The following is a 22781-nucleotide window of genomic DNA, read 5'->3' as shown; positions in this document are numbered from 1 at the left end:
TTTTAAAAAATGGTGCAACACATCATCCTGTAAATTCGGCTGTGTATGCGATTAAATGGGCGCATGACAGTGTTAGTTTACCAGACCCGACCAAGAATTCTTATGTTTCATCTATACAGGAAGCAGCGAGGAGAAAGGGTCAAAATCTGTTAACAAAAAGGATTCAATAACAAAGGATGTGTTAATAGAGTTATGTGAAAAGTTTTCGGATTCAACAGATTTGTTAATTGGTAGAAATCTCACGATGATTTGGTTCAGTTTTGCAGGCTTTTTACGATTCGACGAACTTAGGTCTCTGTGTTTTGATGACATGTTAGTTAACGAAGATCACCTGGTTATTTTTACAAGGAAAAGCAAGACAGACCAATACCGCCAAGGAAACGAAATTTTGATATCGAAAGGGAACCCAGCGGCTTGTCCGGTAAATATGTACCCAAGGTATCTGGATCTTTTGGAAAATGTGGAAGAGAAACATTTTTACATATTCAGACCAATTTTTTGGTCAAAGGGCATTTGTAAATTAATATATAAAAACAAAAAAGTTAGTTATTCTGCTGCCAGAAATAACATATTATCTTTAATTAAATCTGTTGTGGGGAATGTTAATAAAGGGCTTCATAAAACTGCTAATAATCTAAAGAAAATTTTAAAAACTCTTAGTATAAAAGATAGCTGGATACATTTTGGAAAATAATCCGAATTTACTTGGTGTGATGGAGATAATGTCCCAAAAAAGTATAATAGACTATGTTTTCCGTTCAGATTGTTCATGTTCCATACTTAACAATATTATGACAAGAAGAGCTCCCAAAGAAGAAAATAAAGATTAACAGATCACATGGGGATAACTTTTGAAATATGTACATCTGAAAATCCTAGAGGCGTAGGTTATTGGAAACTAAATACCGTATTGCTTAACAATGAACATTTTTGCAAACAACTAAAAAAATATATTCGAGAAGATACAACAGAAATACAAGACCCTATAAGTAAATGGGAAAACCTTAAAATACGAATAAAAACTCTTTGTATAAACTTCTCTAAAAAACCTGGCTAAAAGTAAGAAAAATCCAATAAACTTCATTGAAAAGCAAATACAAAAAATAGAATCTCAGCAATACTCTGAAATAAATATGAACTATAAACGTTTATTTGAGAGAAAAAAAGATGATTATTATGCGGAAAAATGTAGTGGAGCTTATGTTCGCTCTAGATCTGTATGGTTAGAAAAGGGGGAAAAAGGACTTATTTTCTAAATTTAAACAAAAAAAAAACCCCAACAAACAAATAATACGATCAACAAGATAAAAATGAAAATGGAATAGAATATACGATGACAACAGAAATAATAGATGTTCTTAAGAATTTTTATGATAAACTACATGTATATACAAGCAATGATATTGATTATGTTGATATTCAACATTATCTCGATAGTATTAATTGTGAAAAAATCAGTGATAATGAAAAGGAAATGTGTGATGAAATACCAACATTATATGAATATAAAACTGCAGTTGAAAATATGAAAAAATAATAAATCTCCCCGACAAGACGGTTTACCGGCAGAATTCTATAAAGCCTTTTGGGATGATATAAAACATATTTATTATGAATCTCTAATCAAGAGTTTAGAAAATGGAATATTGCCTTTTTCACAAAGAAACGCGATAATGACTTTAATTTTCAAAGAAGGAGAAAAAAAATAATCCCCAAAACTACAGACCCCTTAGTTTAAGAAAGACAGATTATAAGATATTGCACACGTATTAGCTAATCGTTTACAAAAAATAGCAAGTACATTGATTGGACGTGAGCAAAGTGCATATATAAAAGGACGAAATATCGGAGAAAATGCTAGACTAATACTTGATGTTTTTGAATATTACATGCACAACGACTTAGATGGAATATTACTCTTTCTTGATTTTGAAAAGGCCTTTGATTCAATACAATATAAATTTATATGTTTAAAACGCTAGAAAAGTTTAATTTAGCAGATAAATTCATAGGAATGATATAAACATTGTATAATGACCCAGTCACAATGCATAGAGGAATTCGACAGGGATGTCCTGTTTCCGCTCTTTTATTTGTATTTGTAATTGAAATATAAGCCATTAAAATTAAAAATGATAACGATATTAAGGGTTTGAATCTGAATAAAAATGATACTTACAATGATTTAAGTTTTAAAATTGTTCAACATGCGGACAACTGTACCAACATGCTAAAAGATACAAACTCTTTGAGAAAAGTAACAGAAAAGTTACCGAATTTAGTAAGGATGCTGGACCTAAACTTAACTTAGAAAAAACAGAGTGTCTGTTAACTGGTTCATTTATCGATATGTATTCTAACAATTCTCATATACATGGAACAAAAATAACAAAGACCTGTATAAAATCGCTCGGTATTTACCGGGGACATGATAAAACTGTATGCTATGAAAAAAATTGGAGAAGTAAACTAGAAAAATTACTAAGTGTCTGAAAAAAACGAAATTTAACCATATTTGGTAAATGCACTGTAGCAATATCAAAATTATTATATAATGCCAATATTTTAGAAAACCCTAAATGTGATTTTTTTCAAGCTGCTTCTAAACTAATATATAACTTTATTTGGAAAAAGCAAGACCGAATTGAAAGAAATACTTTAATTGGCACAATTGAACAAGGTGGAATAGGTGTTATTGATATTGAAAGCAAATTCCATGCTGCCAAGGCGTCATGGATAAGTAGAATATTAAATGTAAACAGTGTTACACATAGAGCACTTAGTGCAGTTATGAGTAAATATTAACTAAATGTGTCCGATATCTTAAAAACAACACAATACAGCTTTTTTGAATCATCATTTTTCAAAATGCTGAGACTTCCTGTTGTTTTTTTTTACGGAAATGTATTTTCAGCTTTTAACAGATGTAAAAAACAAAAAATAATGTGAATACGATAAATAGAGACGAATTCCTGAGTCAATTTATATGGAACAATAACCTTTTCCAGTATGAAAATAAACCAATATGTTTTGAAAATTGGAAAAAAAGTGGAATTTTGTATGTTAAAAATATTTTTGATGAAAATGGAGAGTTTTATGATACGATGTACTTTACACAAAAACTGTTTAGAAAAAACCCAATATCTTATGTGAATTTATCATGATTAGAAAAGCATTTTAAGTTTATAAAAAAAAAATTGACTGTCAAAATCAAACCTTGCGTATCATTTTTATTTCGAAAAAATACTGTTAATTCAGTTAACAATGTAAATAGTAATTTTTATTATTCATTGTATATTGATATTAAGTTTTAATAACCAAAATATGAAAATAGATGGAGAAAAAATTTTCACGACACATTATGTCAATGGGAAAATGTGTATGCTGCATAAATCAAAGAAATGTATGAAAAAAGAATCTCAGAATTTAATTACAAACTCCTTCATGGTATATTGAACAATAATGTATGTGTCAGTAAATGGAACAAAACTGTCTCTCCATTGTGCGAAGTGTGCAATGTTAACGAGGATATAAAACACCTTTTGTATGATTGCAAAATTGTCAAACATATCTGGGAGAGAATAAGCATTTACTTAAAATTTGACGTCACATGGAAAATTGTTGTACTAGGTTTTTACAATGAAATTAGCGAGAAAACTTCTTTTTTGAATAACTTTTTATCTTTCATTAGTTTTACGATATATAAATATAAAATGTATTTAGAATTCAGAAAGAAAGAATGTGTAAACAAGACCAAGGGCACAAGCTTAAAAATACTTTTTTTCTCCAGAATGTAATTATCACCAGTATTGGTAAAAATAAAAACCCTTATTACATAGAAGATATATTTATACGATACGAGTATCAAAATATGTATGTTTTGTGATGAATAATGATATTTATAAAAGATATATATATATATATATATATATATATATATATATATATATATATATATATATATATATATATATATATATATATATATATATATATATAGGGCTTCATTCTTTGAGGGCAATGGGAGCGACTGTGGCTGCAAATTCAAGTGTGGACGATAGGTGCCTGAAAAGGCATGGTAGATGGAAAAGTGAAAGTTCAAACGATGGCTATATTGTGGATTCAGTTGAAAAGCGTTTACGTGTTTTAAAGAATCTTGGTTTGTAATTACAGTCATTTTCCCATACGTTGAAATATCTAGTACACGCACGGCTGGCTGTCATACATTGTACATGTATGTTGTTGTTTATGTTTATAGTGAGTGAAGTAAATACTCGCGTTTCGATAGCAATAGCGGGAAAATGCTGTATTAATGACCACATGTTTATAAGTTATATGTATTGTATTGGTCAGAAATTGACCAGTAGAAAAAGGTTATCAATGGTAGCAAAGAACAGGTTTTTGAGGATGGGTTACTTCTAGCCGCCGTTTCAAGCGAGTGATATCCAAAGTTAAATTTTTTTTTATTAAGGTACAAAGCAATAAATATACATGTATTTATATAATCGCATAAGGATGTGTCATTTATTATGGTTGTAAGTTATGAGATTCGTCATAATATTACAACATCCAGCGGCACTTGGCTACGGACACAGGTTTTCTAGAGTTTTTATGATAAAATATTTTTTATCTCTAGTTTTTTCCTGGCCGGCCCTGATGCACTTCGCATATTTTGCGTTTATGCGTAATATAACTTTATTACATGTTCTAAGGTGTAACAAATATGTCTGGTTGAATTGTGTTGAAAGTAAAATAAAATGAATACGGCGTCCAGCGCACACGCACGGCTGGCTGTCAAACACTGTACATGTATGTTGTTGTTAATGTTTATAGCGAGCGAAGTAGATACGTTAATATTTCAACAGATGCTTCTGGCTACAGGTATTGGGCAGTAGTTTGTTTTCAGGAGGAAAAGGATAAACTTGGAGATTTTTGGGAGACAAACGACAGTAGACCTATTCATTTGAAGGAAACTGAGGCAGTCCTTCAGGTCTTGAAGTCAATAGAACAAGTAATTAGAGATTCAAGGGTTGACTTACTGGTAGATAATGTTGCTGTTCTGAGTGTTTGGAACAATCAAGGAGGACGGGATAGATCTTTGAACAACATAACAAAACAGATATTTCAGTTGGTGACTTCTTGTAATTGTGATCTGCACATACAATATCAACCCTCAGATTTGAATGAGGCAGATTTACCTTCACGTAGTCTTAGTTACAGTGATGCATGTTTAAATATTGGTTCATAGGAGTGTGTTGACAAGCAACTTGGACCTCATTCAGTGGACCTCATGGCTATTAATTCTAATGTGATGTAATCTTCAGGAGGTACAGCACTACCACATTTAACCCCATATCCTACCCCATATTTATCTGTTGTAAATTTATTTGCTCAGAATTTGTCAGTGGTGGTTAATACATATGTTTATCCCCCTTTTTGCCCTCATACATCATGTTCTCTTATCTTTAAGGGAACAGAGAGTTGGTATATGCACCTGTGTCCTACCATTGATCAAACCTGTACCTGTTTGGTGGCTCTTGTTCAAAAGCACACAGTCCAGAGTTTAGAAGTAGGGGTCAGGGAGATAAGGCAGTAATAAGGGTTCCTTCTAGAAAAGGTTTCATTACTGATAACAAGGGTCTGAGATGGCCACTAGTTGCTTTCAGGCTATTGTTTATCTAAGTTATTTGTTTTTCAGTTTGTAGAGAGAAAGCTTGGATCTGGTTAAGATTGACAAGAGGATTAAGTAATTGAATGGCAAATCTTCATCATCATCTTTATCTAAGAGAAAAGATACTTTAAGAAACTCTTTGAATTTATTTAATTTCTTCCACTATTGAGGAAAGATTGCACAATACTCATTGTACCCCTGATGATCTAAAGCATTTTCTTGTATGGAAGGAATATTTTAGTAAAACACTTTCATAAAATAGATTGTACATTTTTGGGTACTAAGGAAATAGGAAGTTGTGAATGTCCAAGACAATTAGCAGCTGGGACAGTATCGGTCATGGAACAATTTGTTGGAGATCTTTAACGAAAGTGGTCGTGGTAAATTCTAGGATGAGAAAAGTGATACAGGTAACCCTGCAGCGGCACATTGCATCAAACAGTATGTGAAACTGATTCAAGAAGAACAAGCTGCAGCACATGTAGTTTCTAAGAAGGCAAAGCCTTTTTTCTGGGTATAGTAAAAAGAATTGCCTCGTATAGTGATAATAAATTGGGTAGGGTTGATATTTCATCGAAGGAAAGATATGTGCTCCTTAGAGATTAAGCTTGGATGAAATTACAGTTTTTTGGGGGAAATGACTTATCAATGCTTGTAGGACAGGAGGTAGAAAGATTGGATGACAATTCTGATTTAGTAATAAAACAAACATTTGGGAAAACTTTAAGAGGAAATAAACATAAATCATGTTTTTGTTATTAAGAGATGCAGAGACGAGACTATTTGCGCGGAAATTGGTTTGCATACTATGTTCAAGGTTGTAAAAAAAACCCGGGCGTGGTTCTTGCAAATGATTTTCTTTCGAATTGTTTTAGAGAATAGTAGAGTCATAGATAGTGATAGAGTGACATATTCAGTTCTGTATAAAAGACTGATTCGGTATCTTACTTTGTTAAAATTATATAAGGGTGAGACTCCTTATAGCTTTAGAGCAGGGTGTGTAGTGACTCTGGCTTTATCTGGTTCGGTTGCCAATGTAGGACGAATTATGAACCATCTGGGATGGTATGGAGAGGGAACAGCTGAATATTATAGTAGATTGCCAGCTTTAGTGGAATCTGATTGTATAGCAGGTAGACAAGCTGATAGTGCAGGTCATTGTGATTTTGCAGAAGATCAGTTCCAACAATATGGGGATTTTAATATATTACAAAAAGCTTTTCAATAACGATAAGGCCTTTAAAATGTTAATACAATTAAGGGAATACGGAAGATCCTTTGTTTTTCTAATTTGCAGTAGATTAATTGCAATCTACATCATATTAGGATTTTGTAGGACTCCTTGTTATGTAATAGCGGTGACTGTTAATTTGTTGTTGACTAACTTTTTGTAGATATGTAACAACTGTATAACTCATAGTAGTGATAAGTTGAGAGAATGTCAAATCTAAAATTTGAAAATAATATATATAATGTTTTTTAATTATAAATTTATCCCATTTTGAATGAACTTTTTTTTTATCTTTAAGTTCAGGAGTATGTTATACGAGACTGTTTGTAACTCAACCAATTTTGTTTAAACGAATTTTATAATGATGAGTACTTGAGAAGGAAAGGCACTTTAGTTACAGTGGTGATGGTCTAGGGAATGATAATGACTACATTTCCAATTTACAATGCTTGAGAACTAGAGCAGGAACGTATACACTTAGGACAGGTATATATCCTAAGTGTAATACGTCACCGCGAAAGTGTTGATGTCATCTTTCTCAGAGCTGTACCAGTGATATCGAATATTGAGGATGAGCACGGTAGATGGCATTGGTAGTTCAGCGTATCTATTCCATGATTTTTACCCCACCTACCCCACCCTACCCTTGTATATGTTCTTGTCCGGTTCAAGATAATGACTACATTTCCCAATACTTGAAAAGACTAGAGCAGGAACGTAAACACTTAAGATAGGAATATATCGGGTAAATTGAATTGCTTTTACTGAAGCTCTTGGCCACCGCTGTTTTTTTTAAAATCAATTTATCAATTAAGAGCCATTCTCTGTAAGCATTTTAACACTTGTATGGAGGTTCGGCATGCATAGTCACTGATTTTTCTCAAATTTTAATACGTTGCTTGTTATCATATACGTATCATAAAAGCACAAAAAGTTGGTTGCTAGGCAACTCTGTTACCATGGATACACATACTCATCATTCTTAGCACAAAATGGTCTTGATTTATACAAAAGAGCACACTTTTTCAGCTTAAATATTTATTTCAATTGGATTAGTTTGTGATAAATCTTCATCAAACTTTAAAAGTATCACATCTTAACTATTGAATGATACATTAATCAAATCAAAGTGTTTATTTTTCTTTATTGTACCAAGGGCTTAAAAGTACTTGGTTAACGATTTTGTAAAAAAAAACAAACAAACAAACACCTATAAATGAGGCATTTTTGGTGATGCCCCGAATATTCTAGCGGACAGGTTGATGCAAACCAACACCAATCCTGAATTGACTGGGTCTTCTGTTATCAGAAACAATCAAAACATGATGGGGAAGTTACCTCAAAACTGTTGTTTCCATGGAAACAAAAGTGTATATTTTACAATTTTTTAAAACTTCATAAAACCCTTATTATGGTTCATAAATATGTGTAAATTATGTCCTTTTGAGAAAAAAAATATGTGAATATTTAAATATACAATAAATTGAGAGTGTTTGTAATATTGGTTTACAAAGTATCGACTCTAGGTAAGATATATAAGCAATGGTTACCATGGAAACATAATAAACAATTTCTTTCAATTCTATGTATAATAGACAGTTTATATGTCTTTGTATCTCATTTTATTATGTAACGATTACCAAATTTTGATGAAAAAAAGGAGAGCATATTTTATCAAACTTATAAAGCAATTTGGAGGGCATCTGTCTCTGTCTGTCCGTCCATCTGTGAACTTTCCACATTTTAGCTTTTTCTCCAGAACCACTAAGCCAATTCTTACCAAACTTAGCACAAATCATCCAGAAGTTTAGGGGATTCAAATGTATTAAAATATGGGGAACACCCTCTTTCAAGGGGGGGGGGGGGTGTAAAGGACTAAACATCTGCTATGATCTTAACATTTGACCTTGAAATTGGTTCAAGGTCACTGCACATTATTTACATAAAAAAAATTCTCTTTATGAAAAGTATGAGCCAGGCAGAGCTTAAAGGAGGGTGTATATGCTTAGAAATTTTTTAGAGTAATCTGGTATGACCTTCATTAGATGGACAGATGTTTGGATGGATGGATGTACAGACAAACAGATCACTATTGGTCACATTCAGACCACGACCCTTATTTATAATTATTCAAAATTCGTTGGCATTCATTAAAATCTTCTAAAAATCATTTAGCCATAAAAGCTGAAACTTGTGTGGAAGCATCCTTGGGTAGCGTAGACTCAAGTTTGTTCAAATTATGATTCCTAGGAGAAGGGTGAGCCCACAATCAGTGGAGGGGGGGATTTTTACATAGAAATAAAAAGAAAAATTCAAAATGTTCTTCTCGAAGAAAAAATCCATTAACGTTGAAAATGAGAATCTGCGCAGAAAATTTAAAGATCTTTTCTAAACAAAAATTACTTTACTAACTTGTCAAGATACAGTGTTCTAATTTCATCAGAGTTATGGCTACAGTCGATTAGGTGAGCCATGAGGCCCTCAAACCTCTTGTTTGCATAACTGATTGCTATGGTAATATTTTATTTTATGGTAAGAAAGATCATAATGCTACATGTACAAGTATTCATTTAGTGCGAAAAAAACCAGTTGACTTCTTCCTTGATGTTGATGTTTATGGTTAAGGTATCGAAATATATTCTATGGTAATTATTACTCATACCAGTTATAAATAGTATTCTAATATAAATTATCATGAAATCCTTTGCCATCTTCTTTTTCAATCCCTCAAGTAATTGTTGCAGCACTAATAAAACCATACACCTGTATTTTATTTAATTATAACTTAAATGAATTAAAATCAAATGCATAAAGATGAGAATGCTGAAATTAATTAATTTTTAGAATCAAGTGTATATATTATATATTTAAAAATATAATTAAAAAGATTTACTTGTAAGTAATGATCCATGTGTTGATTAAGTATATAATATGTTTATGAATGCTTGCATTTTTCTTAGCTGCCAAAAAAAAAATGAAAGTACTTCTAATTATAAATATGCTGATCAGAATCCCAATTGTTGTAGTTTCCATTTCTCCATTGCTTAAAATATCAATTCACTCATTCAAACAACTTGAATTTTTAATTCATTGATGAACCCATATGCTTATAACCATGCAGTTTGAAGAAAAGTTTAAAGAATTCTTGAAAATTTATCTGGAAACTGTTACTCAGCATTCAAGGCTATTTTTCTGTTACCAGATATACACTTTTTATACCAAATAAGTCATTGTAATAGAACTGTATTTGAAACACTCTATTCCCCTTAGATCAAAGTATTTGCATAGCTGCTAATTTCATTCCATATTTCCTGTTTAACTGTGATCAAGGATCAGGAATTTTCAAACTATCTTCTTTAAAACTTCACAATCTAAATTATACAAGTACCCGATATGATGTTATAACTATTAATTTACATGCATTATTTACAAAAATACCATTCCTGCAATTTACCAATGCAGAGAATGTTTAAACATGTTTATTCAAATAGCAAGATTGTATAAAAAGTTATGTTTACATCCTAATGCATAATATTTCCTTCCTTTCATTGTTTCATACCAATTAACAGGTTTGGCTAAATAAAAATTGCTCACTTATATAGAACTCAGCATAGGAGTTATGCATGAAATATAATTTCTCAGCAGAAAAAAATATTACTTTCAAGAAGAACAGAGAAATTCAAATTGCATAGTTGATATAGAAATTGAATGAAAAATGGGTAAAATAATGCTCTTTATCTCCTGTTATTTCACCAAGTCCATTAAGTATTTGCCGGTAGCAATTTGTGAAAACAGTGCACTGTTATGCAGAATATCATTTCTTACCGTCTTTTGTACCCCGAATCAACAGACCAACCCAAAAACGAACCTGATTGTATCAATACCAAAAAAAACCTGTCGATTAAAGGACTAATGTGCGGTATGTTCAAATATCTGCCCCCGATTTCAACCAATTTTTAAATAGTATCGTATAAAAATAAAATTTTCACAAATCATTGTATAGAGGTTGCCTATTACTTTAATCTTGATTTTAGTTATCATTTAATATTTATTCGTTTGATGAGATATCGGTGCTTCTGATTGGTTGAAAAATTTCTTTGATACCTGCATCAATAACATTTTTGCCGGATCTACTTTTCTCAACTGTTCTGGTCTAACACTATTTATAGAACGGGTGTTTCCATGATAAACACTGTCAACAAAATGGAAAGTTGTGTCTGTTTTATTGTCAGCAAAGAAAATGCAACCTTGGGAATATAAAAACTTGAAAGTTTAACCTTCAAAAATGAACAAAACACATTATTTGATTCACGAAATAGAAAATTAAGCGTCTTCTCACGATTTCGTCTGCTTGAGATCAATCAACATTTACAGCGAGGCTGGCTGTTCCTTTTCCAGGAATATTATAACGAACATATAGGCCTATAAACTTTCACGGTAACACTGCTGTTCAAATTTGGTAACGATAAGTTATAAATTTACACACGTACATGATCGGTCATCAGAAATGGCGTCGTAAAGAAAAGCTATTTGAAATGCATCAACTCCTTCGGCGCATTCCAAGCGGCAGATATACCATTTAAGTACATCACTGGCTATCTAGTTACCACAACGTTTACAAAAGTCGCTTATACATACTATTCTTTGTCGACGTATCAGTTATTTTCGTCCACGATCGCCTCTCCTTGGATGGTTATGTCCAGTTGCATATTCCAGCGATCTCACATGAAAACTAGTTTTAATACGAGTTTTTCTGCACAGTGAATAATATCACAAGCTATCGCATGTACTTTCCTTTCGTTTTCAATTCAGCCGGTTTAGATTTTAACTCACTATTTGTGTTTAATCCATTAAAATTAGCTCAATAGCTCAGCATCAGCTGAAGGTGCATCCATTTTGAGTATTATTGCTGTTGTTGTTTTGTATTCATACGCGCTGCTTCATTTACATTATTTACATTTTTGATCAATGACACTTCACATTTTTTTATTTGAAAATGTTTAATTAAATGATAAGAAATGAAGATAAAAAAAAAATTGACCGGAAAACTTTTTCATCAATGCGCTACGCGCATTGATAAAGTTTTCCGGTCAATTTTTTCTTTGATACGTCGATCAATAGAAAAATTATTATCTTCATTTCTTAAATCATTGCTCATTCGCTATTTATCTATGACGTCACCTAAATGACCTAATTCCCGCAAATTTGCAAACAAATGAAAATATTTTCATTTTTGCTCTATATTTTGCATTCGGAAGTATAGAGCGCAGGTCTGCTCAAGTGCGATTTTAACATGTTTTTTTTTCGATAGTTATACACTTTACACTAAAAAATGGTACTTGAGCAAGCCTGCGCTTGATGTTTCCCAGTCGAAAAACTATCGGAAAACACCCATATTTTGCCACAAAACATCAATTTATCAAAATAATGCAATCTTCATTACGTCATTTCTACATTATGACGTCACTGTGGTGATAACCTTTTACACCTTTTTACACCTTTGTTTGACAGTCCACGATTGTAAACTCACTAATGTAATCTATTGTTATTTTTATAGATGTTACAAAAATGGATCTTTTATGCATCCATGGATAAAATGTATACATAATATACTCAACTCGTTCGGGTTGTCTTATAAATGGGAAAATCAAACAATATGTAGTTATAACTGGCTAAAGTCAATAGTTCAAGAAATATTACAAAATCAATTTGTACAAGATTGGAGAAGTATAGTAGATAACTCACCAAAATGTATTAATTATAGAATTTTTAAAACAAATCTCAATTTAGAAAAGTACTTGTTGATTTTACCTACAGATCTACGGATCACGTTTACAAAATTACGATCATGTAATCATCGATTCCCCATAGAAACAGGTAGATGGCATAATATTGAAAAAAAAATAAGAAAATGTACAATGTGTGACTCTAATAGTATTGGGGATGAATTTCATTATATTTTAGAATGTACACATTTTGTAAACGATAGAAAAATGTTTTTGCCCAAGAGATATTTATGAAAACCCAAATATTATAAAATTTAACGAGCTCATGAATACTTTTAATGTAGAAAAACTAAAAAAAACTTGTCAATATTTATTAAGAAAATTTTCAAAGTCTGTTCTTCCAGAAACCAACTTTAACAACCTATTGTTTGTGATATTAACCTTTTTTCGTCATTATTACTCCTACTGTACATGTGATCCTTGACTGTGTTCGTGTACATTTGTATATACTGATTTTGAACCTCAAATACCAGTGAACTGGTCTTGAGTGAAATTGAAATTGTTTATTTAATAATCTATTGACAAGCTAATTAAATCGGCCGCTTTCCTTGCGCAAACCGTTGTCTAATTATACCTGAGCTACTGGTATATGTAACGGTACATGATCTATTTATCTATGACTATTTGCTTCTCTGAAATAATTATCGGTAATTATTTCACATTAAGGAAAACTTGGTAATGGATTCATTGTCCAAATTTTTTATTACAAAGAGTTACAACTTAGATACTTTTCCCCTCTCTCCTAACAGGTTGAAACAATCGTAAATTATATTTACAATGTGACTTTAAAATAGTGAAAATTTGATTCGCGTAAATTATATATACCGTTCTAGGCTCTGATTCGCGAAAAGAAAATCATTACGCAGAAAAAAACTTGATATAACGTATGTCAACCAGACGCTACAAAAGTGTAAACTTGATCTGTATTTCAACATTTGAAGATGTTCAGCAAATTTCATATTATTCCTCAAACGCATAAAGAAAAAAAGTATGGAAAACTAAAGTGGGACAGACAGACGGACGGACGGACAGACAGACAGACAGACAGACAGACAGACGCAGAGGAAAGCTATTGTCCCCTCTGGTGAAACCGAAGGGGACTAATAAACGATTAATTTTATTTCAGAGAATTTCGAGCATTCAGAAAAAAATCATGCAAGAGCTTAAATTCTCTTTGAAAATATGTTTCGTTTTATCTCTCATGTAAGCAAAATTGTCCATTTATTGATAAATAAGCAAGTTTAACATGAAATCTTTTGTTTTGAAAAATCCGTAAATCTTACATAAATCTTACATATGATATCAGTCAAAAATGATTTTCTGAAAGACAAATTTTAGAAGATTGCCAATTTGTTTTTAGTTTTTCTCAATCAAGCTTCGCTAATTATTTATCAACGAAAATTCCTTTAAAAAATCCGGAAATCATCTCAATTATTTTAATTTTACAATCTTGCGCATGCACATCACATTCATGCTAAATCACGGGAGGCTCTTTAGTTTATGCTTTCACTATATCATATTTGCATGGATAAACTCAGAAACGATATTACAAAATCATGTAGATTTTCATTGAAAATTTGCAATCTATTCTGTTCATTAAAGGAAATACGGGAGATAACTCTTACTCAGTGCATTTAAGATGAAAAATCCCGAGAGTTTCGAATGTCAACATGCCGTGCAAATTCGAAGCGAGTAAAAAACTTTGGTGAAAAAGTGTTGAATTCTTCATTAATATTGATTATATTTTTAGATGAAAGGTAGTTGCAGCCTCAAAATGGTTTGTTATGAATAATTTAACTGTTATTTTAAATGCAGCTTCATCAATTTTTCTCACAAATCGTTTCGGAGCGATTCTGCAATTTTTTGCTACATGACGAGTACTAGTATATAGGAGGCATTTTATCTGTGGCGAAGGCCTGGACCCCGAGACACAGTTAAATTATTCTTACTCAGCAGAGTGTAGTAAAATTAACAGCATTATTGTGGACTTAAAGCTCAGTTATGTAAATGTCACCAATACGGTTTCATCATTGTCTGAATTTGTATTTTTTTTAGCAGCAGTCTTTGCTTTTATAAAACCGATTGACAGCCAACTTGGCAATTTGATAAGGACGTATATATTCAGGTATATGTTTCAGAAATATGAAATTTTACTTATACATTGGGATATATGCCATTTAAAATTATATTATAGGGCAATCAAAATTGTTCAGACATTAACATTACCTCTCCTAATTCTATCATCACTGTTTTTCTTCATCTTTTGTATTAGATCTTTCCTTTTCAAATCCTCGTCGACAACTCTGAAAAATTCCTCACAATCAGATTCTCCTCTCATAAGAAGTATCTTCAGTATCTTCGATTTCTTTCGCCTTGTACCAGTACAACATTTTACGTCAGCAATATTGCATTCATCAAAGATATGTTCAATCATAACGATTGCTTCATCATCGGTGTACGGAAGCTCCTCTTGGAGAAGAGTAAAGTTGTGTTGTATGCAAAGAGCACAAACGGCTACAAATAAACACATACTATAGAGAAATAACATCATTGAAGTATAAATATCATTCTAAGATGAATAATTTTGAAATATATACTTACATGGTTTATTATTGAATTCTTTTTCATTTTGTAATGTGTCTAGCAGTAAAGTATATTTTTTGGACTCTAACAAACTAAAAAATTGTTCAAGCAAACATTTTGTTTTCAAAATGTGTACAAGGTTTCTCAGTCGTTTATGTTTTTGGTTGTGGTCTGCCACATCGTCATGATCACTGATTGAAAAGAGACCTGTTTGAAACATTGCATCTGCAATTTCACAAGGTTCCAGTTCCACGTAGAATAAAGCAAAATGTTTCCTAAGCATTTCATCAGTGATAACGAAAGAATGAGTTTTTGTAGCAGCACCTTATAACAAAACAATAATTCTAAATTAAATATTGTACATTAAATATATCTAATTTCAAAGAAAAACTCCTAAAAAAACCGAATTATTCATTTATTACCGGATGCGCTTTGATCGTTTAATTCTCGTCGAAACTCCATGATTTTCGCAGATATATGCTGATAGCTAGGCATATTGTTTAAGAGTGCAATAAATTTATTGCATTTGTTGTTTCTTATAATGAGTTTGAGTAGCCTTTCATGCATTTTGAACTTGCATTTATCTTTACACACAATGTCATCTCTCTCAATCTGAGTTAATAGTTCATTTTGCTCCAGTTCATCTTGTAGCGAATCAAAAAGAAGGTTCTCTTTCAAAAACACAAATAATCCTCTGACAACAAGCATATCTCGATATTCTAAAATACAAGAATTTCTTTATAGTTGTAATTATATAAAAGAAGAACTAAGATATTCTGCTATATGACAATTAAGAATGATGTAAATACATAATAGGTATACTAAGCATGTATAAGAAACTTAAATAAGTTTTTATATATATATATATATATATATATATATATATATATATATATATATATATATATATATATATATAAAGTTCTAAAAATGGCCAATTTTTGAGATAATACATCACATAAAATAGGAACGATTGACAACAATTAGAACAAACATACCAAAACAGTTTTGATATCTTAACTTTATAGAGTAATTGACTTATTTTGTGTATATAACTTACCATATCTGTCCATACCATGGCATTGGTCCATTGCGACAGGAACGTGAAGTCTCAGAATTTGACTGCATATCTGATCGTAGACATAAAACATAGTAAATTTATTTTTTCTATTATTATATATAAAACTTTATTGACCTTACTCAATTTAAAATGCACTTACGTGTAACTAGATCAACATACGCTTTACATTATTTTTCACATAAACCCTGTAATATTCGCTTTTAGATTTTTTATGCATGTAATTTGGACTGTGGCCTTTTACGTACTGATCAATAAACCTTAATTTTGTTTTTGAGCGTACATGTACGTAGTAGCATAGTTTTTAAAAGGTTTTCTAAAGACTCTTGTGTTTTATTTCGATTTGAAGTTGTTATGAGATAATTATCATCAAACTTATTTTGGATTTTATTTCATATTAATATATCAACACTTTTACTTGCCTTACTTGTTTTAATTTATGAATAGACTGAATCGCGAAATTTTTTTCAACCAGTTGGAGAGAGCAAAATCTATAAGACCTAAATAAGGCAGTTTGGAATAATAACTGTATTTCTCGGGGTTCGTTTTCATTTGGATGCAAGTCCAAAAAAGCACCCTGGAGTATAGAAAAAGAGATTCACAACAAGCTAAAGGACGAAAAATTGCAAAGTTGACGGAATGATATGATTCTTGTATGGAAAGTAGGATATCAGTGATCTATAATTATCAGTGATCTATAATTGTAGGAGGAATCCGTCGATTACAGTAAGTTACTATCAAATCAATTTAATTTTTTTTTCTTATTGTGGTCAACAAAACTAAATCAATAGATCAATTGACCTGGTGTAACACTTGTTTAAATAAGACATACTATATGTATTAAATAAGGAAATGCAAAAATAGTCACGTCCTTAAAATCTGATTGAGGCAATTTGTCAAGCTGTTTAGCTGGAGGCCCACATTCGGAAAGGGGGGGGGGGTCAGATCTCAAAAGGTAATTCATGTGTCTCAAATTCAGAACGCCACTACAGTAACAACAGCAGAAACTAGTGAGGCTTACACGAATGCCCTGACTCATTAAATCAAACAATTAAAGATACGTGAGTTCACTCATTTAGGTTACGAAAGAAAATGAGGTGAACAAACATGTTTTTTTCCTTGATGTTACAACGAATGTCACATTGTTCGTAACTGTCTGAATGTAAAGAGGCGACCATGTGAAAGCAAACATAAACAACGCTTATTATGGATCAAGTTAACTTGTTAGAAGTAATGTTTAACCAGTTTGATCAACTAGCGTAGGGTTGTCATTAGAAGAGTCTGATTTGTGCATCAAAGTTAATGTACACGGAATACATGCTTAAATTTTGGTTGACACCGGAGCAACATTTACATTTTTGTCGCAGACTAGACCACGGGAAACCAGGATAAGACAGATATATTACTGCAAACGGGGAAAATGGGTGGGATATTGATATGGTAATTCACTGCAATGTAAAGGTAGCCCGGAAATGCCAACGGAATACTGGGTTTAATGTTTTCTGGTAACAAATTATTATACAGTTGACGTTAACCATAAGATACTTTAATTAAATGATAAAAGAATAACGCTGCTTTTTAGGGTTACATTAGTTGCAATTAAAAACAGCAATCAAGACAGTAACCATAAATTCAAGAACTGAAATTTTGAGAGTTGAAAATGTATGAAATAATGACAATAGTATTCTAAATCCTTTTTTGTAAAACCTTTTGCATAAGAATCGTCATCAAATGTTTTCTGGCCGCCAGAAATATTTTCATCACAAGAAACAGTTGAGGTTTTACTACTAATTGTCGAGAAAGAACCCACATTTTTTATCGCGGAAGAGATTTTAGACAACTGAGTGATGTCTAAGTTGTTAAATCATCTGGAGAAGACGCAACGTGACAGAGCAGAAAGGTAATACCTGATCTCGTGAAAATATTGAATACTGTGGCTAAAAAACGGACACAAAAGCAAAGGAGAGACATTCATACACTCATGCATAATTATAATAATCATTATGATTACATATAGTCGGAATTAGGACGCATGGATATCGTTAGGCACAACACTGATACAGTGATAAATCGCCCTGTTAAAATACTACCAAGATGAGTTTCAGTCCACTTTAGAAAGGAAATTGGTAAACAGTTTGGATGTCATGGCGGGGGGAGGGGGAGGATGAATGTTCGAGCCATCTAAAGTCCATGATCTGCGTACTTTAAAAAGGCTTATAAAATTATACATTGATCTTCGCAAGTTAAATATCATATGCAGAATGCATATCCTATTCCCAAAATTGAAGAGTAGAAGTTCCTGGTTTTCTTTATTTCATCTGCTCGGGATATTGACAAGTAGATATGGACCTTAGACAAAAAAAATCGCCTTTGCAACTCGTCGAAAACTTGTCCAATTTAATGTAATGGTTTATGCTGAGCTACCAGCAACAATTAGACGCCATATAGAAAGTGTGTTTGCAGGCCTTCACTGGGACATATGTTTTGTCCATTTAGACGAAATTATAGTAACACGCAAGACATTTGAGGAACTATTATCAAACCTCAGGAATGCATCTGACAGACTGAAAGGAGCTGGACTTATAATTAAACCTATGGCAAAGGATTGGTGTCTGTTTGCATTTTATGTACATCTACCTTGGGCATGTAATATAAGCAAAAAGAATAGGAACAGATGCAACCAAGATTGCAGCAGTAGAACATTGGCCAGTTCCTACAAATACCACTATAGTACGCTCTTTACCTTTGTTACAAAGCTACTATATGAGACTCATAAATGACTTTTCCACCGTTGCTAAATGTTGACATACCTTTACAGAGAACAGAACATACTTCAAATGGAGACCCGGTTATCAATGAGCCTTTTATTCTTTACATTTAAGTTAAACGTTGCGCAAATGCTTTGTAATTCATATTTCAACCTGTCATATTTCAACCTACTATAGATTCAGATTCAAGCAACGTATCAATAGGTGCAATTTTGTCAAACATAGCTGTTTATCTGTCAATAAAAACAGCACATGAAGGTCGGACCTTAACGAGTAAAAGAACTTATTGTGTAACAAATAAAAGAACTTCTTGCGATGGAGCATTTTATGAAGCATTTCAAATACCATCTGTGCAGAAAAGAGTTTGTTGTGCAAAGTGAATACAGCCCACTAAAACCGTTTTCCAATTTATTAACCCATAGAGACAGCCTGCTGGTTGGCAATCCTTAGCTTTTACAAAGAACTATATATCATATATATATGAGTCAAATTCGGCTCCCATAATTTGCCATTTCATAAATGTTTCATGTCCATCAATGGTTATGTTATCTTTTGGAAGAGTTGATGTAAGATATATTTTGTACCAATTTATTTGACCTAATCGCTCACACTTTCTTGTAACTTAATAAAAATAAGTCAAAAATTGACATTTTTCTATCATCTTTTTTTTGGAATGGGAATTATAGAGTGACAGTTTAAACAAGGACAATTTTACAATAGTTCAAGCAATTGCTCAATGATTTCTGAAAGAAAAACTGTTTAAAAACAAGCCGTTTTATGCTACAAATGCAAAATTTGCGGAAAAAGATTAACTTTATGATGACACAATTCTTAATTGAGGACACTTGGATCAAAGTAAAAACTATGAAAAAACTTCACATGTATATCAATAAAAGGAAACAAAGAATTACAAATATGTAATGATATTCATTTTTGTGGCCATTTTAGGCCCATATCATATACTGTGAAGTCTTTTAAATTCGAGGAAGCCAATTGTCGTGGATAATGGGTGTTGGTTTTTTTTTCGCAGGGGTGCAATTTCATAAATGCTTCCTTTTTTTAATTTTCAGTAAAAAAAAAACCCTGACTCTTTTAAAGTTTGATTTTGTTGAGGATGTCAATTAGTGGAGGGGAGGGGGGGGGGGGTTACTCATCACAAAGACCATTTGATCCCCCATGAATTCTAATGATTCCTGTTATGACATTACACAAAAAATGAAGCAATCGGTAACGCTCACAAATTAAGTTAACGCGATTACTATTAGCAACTATCGAAAGTCTCCTGTGACATGATTTCATAGGTCCCAAACCCTTTGATGCTTCGCGACAAAAAAGCACGTCGCCTTAGTTTTTCCCACAGAAATAAGAGCAAGAGTGATGTTTGTAAATGAAGAAAGATTTTTACGAAGCGTTCGATTACTATCAACATCCATGAGAACAACATCCAGCAAATGCCGAAACAAGTTCTGGAACCTGAGTGCAAAAGAAAGAGGGGACATCGAGAAGCCAGTTAAAGTGGGACATGAAACAGAATTGAACATGCAGGACATAACCTGATATAACGCTTTAAAAGCAGCCCATAACCGTGTTTTAATTACCTATGTTCTCATAGAACGACATGCCTAAGTAAGTAAGTAAGGATATATCATGCAAGCAATTTGTATGAAATGCCTTTTTAAAACAGGAATTTTTGTGTAAAATGCATGGTCTGTCGGAATCGGACTAGGGACATATATGTACAGTGTATATATCAGTCGTGCTTATTATCGCCAATGAATAATTTACAACACATTTTTTGTTTTCCTTGCAATCTCTGAGATAATAATGATATAGTATCTCTGATCCATGAATTAAATTGAATTGAATTGTGGCTGCTAATAACCTTATATTCACGCTGAATGGAAGTCTTTTTTATTGCATAAGTTTAAATTTTCTCCGTTTTCTCATGCAAACAGCGTTACATATTAGTTATCCTAAAAGCAAAAAGTGAACATAAGTTGACTTGTTATCTGATACTGCACAAAACAGCCTGCCCAGGTATGAAACCAATCTCCTTTTACTAGTAAATACGCATTTTATACGATTAAACCGACCTACTGATGGATGACAGACCTTGAAGCGTGACTTGAATGTGCCTAAAATACTAATTTAGGTATCAGGTCATCTTTCGTAGGCACACGTTGTGCTGCACGGTATTTATTATATACATACGATATATATACGCCTTTATCTATCTATATCTATATCTATATCTACCATCATGCATGCAAATGTTACTATTTAAAACTAAACAAGGTAATCAGAGCACATTACCTCGAATATTTTTCTTTAGTTTCAATATTGATCATAAATAGACAATAAAGAAAATAGTTAGAGTCATAGAACATATGCGCAGTAAGTAGCTGACAACGAGATTTCCGTTTCCTATGTTAAAATATAAAATAAAGGATTGACTTTCAAATGACATTCAAGCGGTATCAACCACGCATGCGCCTATATTTTTGTTATTGCATATTTCCAACGACCTATTTTTTATATGTGCAAGTATCACACCAGCTGCTAGCTATTACGAAACTGAAAGAAGGAACGACAATTTGTTTCTTAAATCTTATCCCAAGTGTCAAACAGTTGATTGATATTAAGCTATACTTTTGAGAAAATGAGTTAATAAAAGATTTAAATGTGTTTACAACAATTCAAAACTTTCACTTTGCTTTTTAAGTTAAGGACACCATACTGAATTTTTTTTGTGTGTTTGAAGACATGACGTGAGCCAAAACTTGTAAAAACCAGAGTTAATTATATTAAAAGACTTAATCATTCATTAACATGCTCTCACTGCTTTGATTATTAAAAAATAAAGCACACAAATCACGGGTGTCCATTTAAAGAGATTTAAAGCTAAAGATTAACAAAAAACCATTTTTTTACCCACATTTGAGGACACATTTTGTCGATAATTTCGACTTTCCATGATATATATTTAATTAAACAAGGCGGTATGTTTTCAAAAAAAAAGAAGAAAAAAATGTAGAAATGATCATTCTAAATCTATATCACATGGCAACACATAATCTCTTATAACAACTTGTTTATAGTTAAGTGACTTGCTGCTTTAAACCCTAGTATGTTCAATGATTTTAGTAAAACGAAAGTCTGGGCTACGTGGGTACACATGTATATTGTATAATGTTTGAACAATCACGTCACTTGAAAAAAACAGTTTAATTTTTTTTTCATTTAAAGCAATAATTCTAATATGTTAATATATATAAGTTATTTTAAAAAGTTACTTGTTCTGATGGTAAACATGTTGATCCCTTACCTGAGAAAGGTTGAAGAATAATGTGTCTTTGTTGTTTTTCATTTATGCGGTCAACTTGGTTTTAAACAAAATCTTGAGTTACATTACAGGGTTAAACGAAATTATAAGAACTCCAATTACTTTTTTCAAATATGAAACATTATGATATTTGTTTTATCATTAACCAACCTTTAAATAATTAGAATTTTGCATCAAAAGAAGAAGAATAATAACTAGAGCAAAGCTCGTTGCAAAGCAACGAGTGGGTCTTCCGTTAATGTCGGATGTAAAGCTGGAAGTTCCTGTAAGAAGCAGAGCTCTTAAACCAATAACAAGAGTAACTAAAATAAAAAGATGAAA

The 22781-nt window shown here is 32.0% G+C and overlaps 1 protein-coding gene across 3 annotated transcripts in view; it reads right to left on the bottom strand.

The window, feature by feature from the left end:
- Positions 1-22564, bottom strand: part of LOC128159711 (uncharacterized) — a 140952-nt gene extending 118388 nt beyond the window's left edge. For 2 of the 3 annotated variants that reach the window (XM_052822892.1, XM_052822894.1), the window contains exons 1-5: positions 22443-22564; positions 16332-16401; positions 15694-15990; positions 15290-15595; positions 14915-15202 (exon numbers count right to left, since the gene is read on the bottom strand). In XM_052822892.1, the coding sequence (XP_052678852.1) occupies positions 14915-15202; positions 15290-15595; positions 15694-15990; positions 16332-16401; positions 22443-22484 (1003 nt within the window). In that variant the 5' untranslated portion in view covers positions 22485-22564. Of the gene's footprint in view, positions 1-14914; positions 15220-15289; positions 15596-15693; positions 15991-16331; positions 16402-22442 lie in introns of those variants that run through there. The other variant, XM_052822895.1, reaches the window with a different exon arrangement.
- Positions 22565-22781: the final 217 nt, after the last annotated feature.

This window comes from Crassostrea angulata, chromosome 8, assembly GCF_025612915.1.
Source record: "Crassostrea angulata isolate pt1a10 chromosome 8, ASM2561291v2, whole genome shotgun sequence".
NCBI classification, from domain to species: domain Eukaryota; kingdom Metazoa; phylum Mollusca; class Bivalvia; order Ostreida; family Ostreidae; genus Magallana; species Magallana angulata.
This window is presented reverse-complemented; position numbering and strand designations above follow the sequence as displayed.